Below are 2500 nucleotides of genomic sequence, written 5' to 3'. Positions count from 1 at the left end.
TGGTGCAGAGAAGAGGGGGAATAGAAGACAGAGAGAGAGGAGGAGACGATAGACAGAGACGGAGAGAGTGAAGATAAGATGAGAAGGAGGTAGAGAAGCGTTCGGGTTCTTTCTCCCTCTGAGAGATGAAAGAAAGTCCACATGTGTTCCTCAAGCCTGCTGCTATCACTCCTCCTTTAGGGGTTCTGTGTGTGTGTGTGTGTGTGTGTGTGTGTGTGTGTGTGTGTGTGTGAGAGACTGTGCGTGTGTGTGTGTGTGTGTGTGTGTACTTGTACATCCATCATTGTGAGGACCAATATGAGTTTTAGACCTTAGGAGTGGGGACATGTGTGTACTGTGAGGACATTTTCTCTGGTCCTCATTATTTAAATAAAAGTATTGAAGGTTAAGACTTGGTTTTAATGTTCAGGTTAGAATAACGGGGAGTGTAAGTGTTGGGGTTAGGCATTTCATTTGGATGGTAAAGGTTGGTTTAAGAAGCGATTAATTTTTATGTGGATCCCTTTGCCAATCAGGGTCAAGTTTAAGAATCAAGTGTAGCCCATTAAGGCAAATCGCTATTAATGAAATTGGGCTTAACAGAAACTAAACAGTTCTAAATCATGGTGTTTTAATTGTACAATAAAAGCTCATTGGAGTTTAATTTATTTTTTCATATTTAATTGCCACTTTTAAAAGAATAAAAGAATAAAAAGAATAAAAATATCAATTTGACATTGATGTATTTACTATAAGATATCAGCCATTGTCATTGTTTTCCACCTGTCATGTGATGGTGGTCCAATAAAGCATTTTATAAAAAATTAAACATTTTGTTTAATTACATTTTTTTATTCCCCTTCAGGTCCCCTCTCTGATGATGGACAGCCAGTTTTCAGAGTTCACTCCAGACATAACTCCCATCATGCTCGCTGCTCACACCAACAACTATGAGATCATCAAACTCCTCGTCCAGCGAAAGGTATTTAGTTATTTTGATGTATTTTCTTCATAATATTTGAGGGTTTTATGCTTCATCAATGGTTCCCTACTGATCCTTATAAAGTCTCTTAATGTATTGCTGTCTTTCACTCATTATTTTGGGCTTTGTAGCTGTGTATTTTGAATGACCTGAAATAGAATAACATCATACCACATAAAAGCGAAAAATATAAATAACATGGAGTAGGTCTATTTACTTTTTCACCTAACCAAAGACGGGTGGGGTTTTATTACTAAATTGTTCCAGACCCAAAATATATGGTTACATTTTTTATATTTTTCAGATTCATGTATTCTTTTTTATAATGTGTAGCAATATGTTCCCCACAGATCCTCAAAACGTCTTGAAATGCATTTATTTATCCGATGATTAATCTTTAACATGTTGCTGTATTGCACAGGTCACTATCCCCAGACCGCACCAGATACGATGTGACTGTGTTGAGTGTGTTTCAAGTTCAGAGGTAAGTTGTTATTTTTGGTTTGAATATAATTAACATTTGTTTAACAGTATATACTCCCATGTTCAGGATATTTTCTTAAATGATTAGATACCTTACATGTCCCTTATGTTATACATAGTAGAGAGCTTAAACACTTATATGGTTATTCTTATCAAAAGTATGAATTTGTTATGAATAAAAATTGGTTTATTGTATTCTATTGTATTTTAGGATTCATGATGGACCCCCTTGAAAACCAGATAATTAATCTGAAGGCGTTATCCATTAAAAAAATTCAAATATATTCAAAATTAGATTTTTTTATATTTGTTTTAATAATGTTAAATATATTTGTAATTATATGTTAAGTTTTATATTTCATAATTTTTGTATTTTATCTATATAATTGTATATTTATAATGTAACCATCTTCCTGTAGGTGGACAGTCTGAGACATTCTCGGTCTCGACTGAACATCTACAAAGCTCTGGCCTCTCCGTCGCTGATCGCTCTCTCCAGTGAAGACCCGATCCTCACTGCCTTCAGGCTGGGTTGGGAGCTCAAGGAACTCAGCAAGGTACAGAGGGGGATCAATACGCTTTATTTAGACAGGTAACAGGTGATAAAATAAGGTATGCAGTTAGATCAACACGCTTTATTTAGACGGATAACATGTGATGAAATAAGGTATGGAGTTAGATCAATACCCTTTATTTAATAACTAGGTAAAATATGATAAAATAAGCTCAATCAAGGCAGTCAGATACAATTCTATTTTTTTTTTTTTGGTTTTTGGTGTTGAAGGTACAGGGTTTGTTTTGCAGAATAAATTGTTTGCGCCAATGGTTTTTGATTGGTGGAGTTTATTCAAGGAAGGTAACATAATAATATCCTTTATTTAACCAGGTAACATGTGATCAAATATGCCCAATCAACACAGTCTCATTACATTTTCATACAGTATATGGACTAGTCAAGGTTTTGTGTAAATGTTTAATTTATTTATTTTCCTTTTTCTTTAAAATGAAATACACATTGAAAAACAACCGTACTAGAAGACAACACTTCCTCCATCC

At 34.4% G+C, this 2500-nt stretch overlaps 1 protein-coding gene across 1 annotated transcript in view; it reads left to right on the top strand.

Annotated features, from left to right (window-relative positions):
• The window catches only part of trpc5a (transient receptor potential cation channel, subfamily C, member 5a), a gene marked incomplete at both ends in the record, with an annotated part of 52611 nt that overhangs the window by 5353 nt on the left and 44758 nt on the right, over nt 1-2500 (top strand). Inside the window, 3 exons of the mRNA XM_080052004.1 lie at nt 845-961; nt 1383-1445; nt 1864-2001. Coding sequence (XP_079908130.1) covers nt 845-961; nt 1383-1445; nt 1864-2001 — 318 coding nt within the window. The remainder of the gene's footprint in view (nt 1-844; nt 962-1382; nt 1446-1863; nt 2002-2500) is intronic.

This window comes from Ammodytes marinus, assembly GCF_949987685.1.
Source record: "Ammodytes marinus genome assembly, chromosome: 23".
Classification (NCBI taxonomy): domain Eukaryota; kingdom Metazoa; phylum Chordata; class Actinopteri; order Uranoscopiformes; family Ammodytidae; genus Ammodytes; species Ammodytes marinus.
The sequence above is the reverse complement of the archived record's forward strand: the minus strand, read 5'-3'. Positions and strand labels throughout refer to the sequence as shown.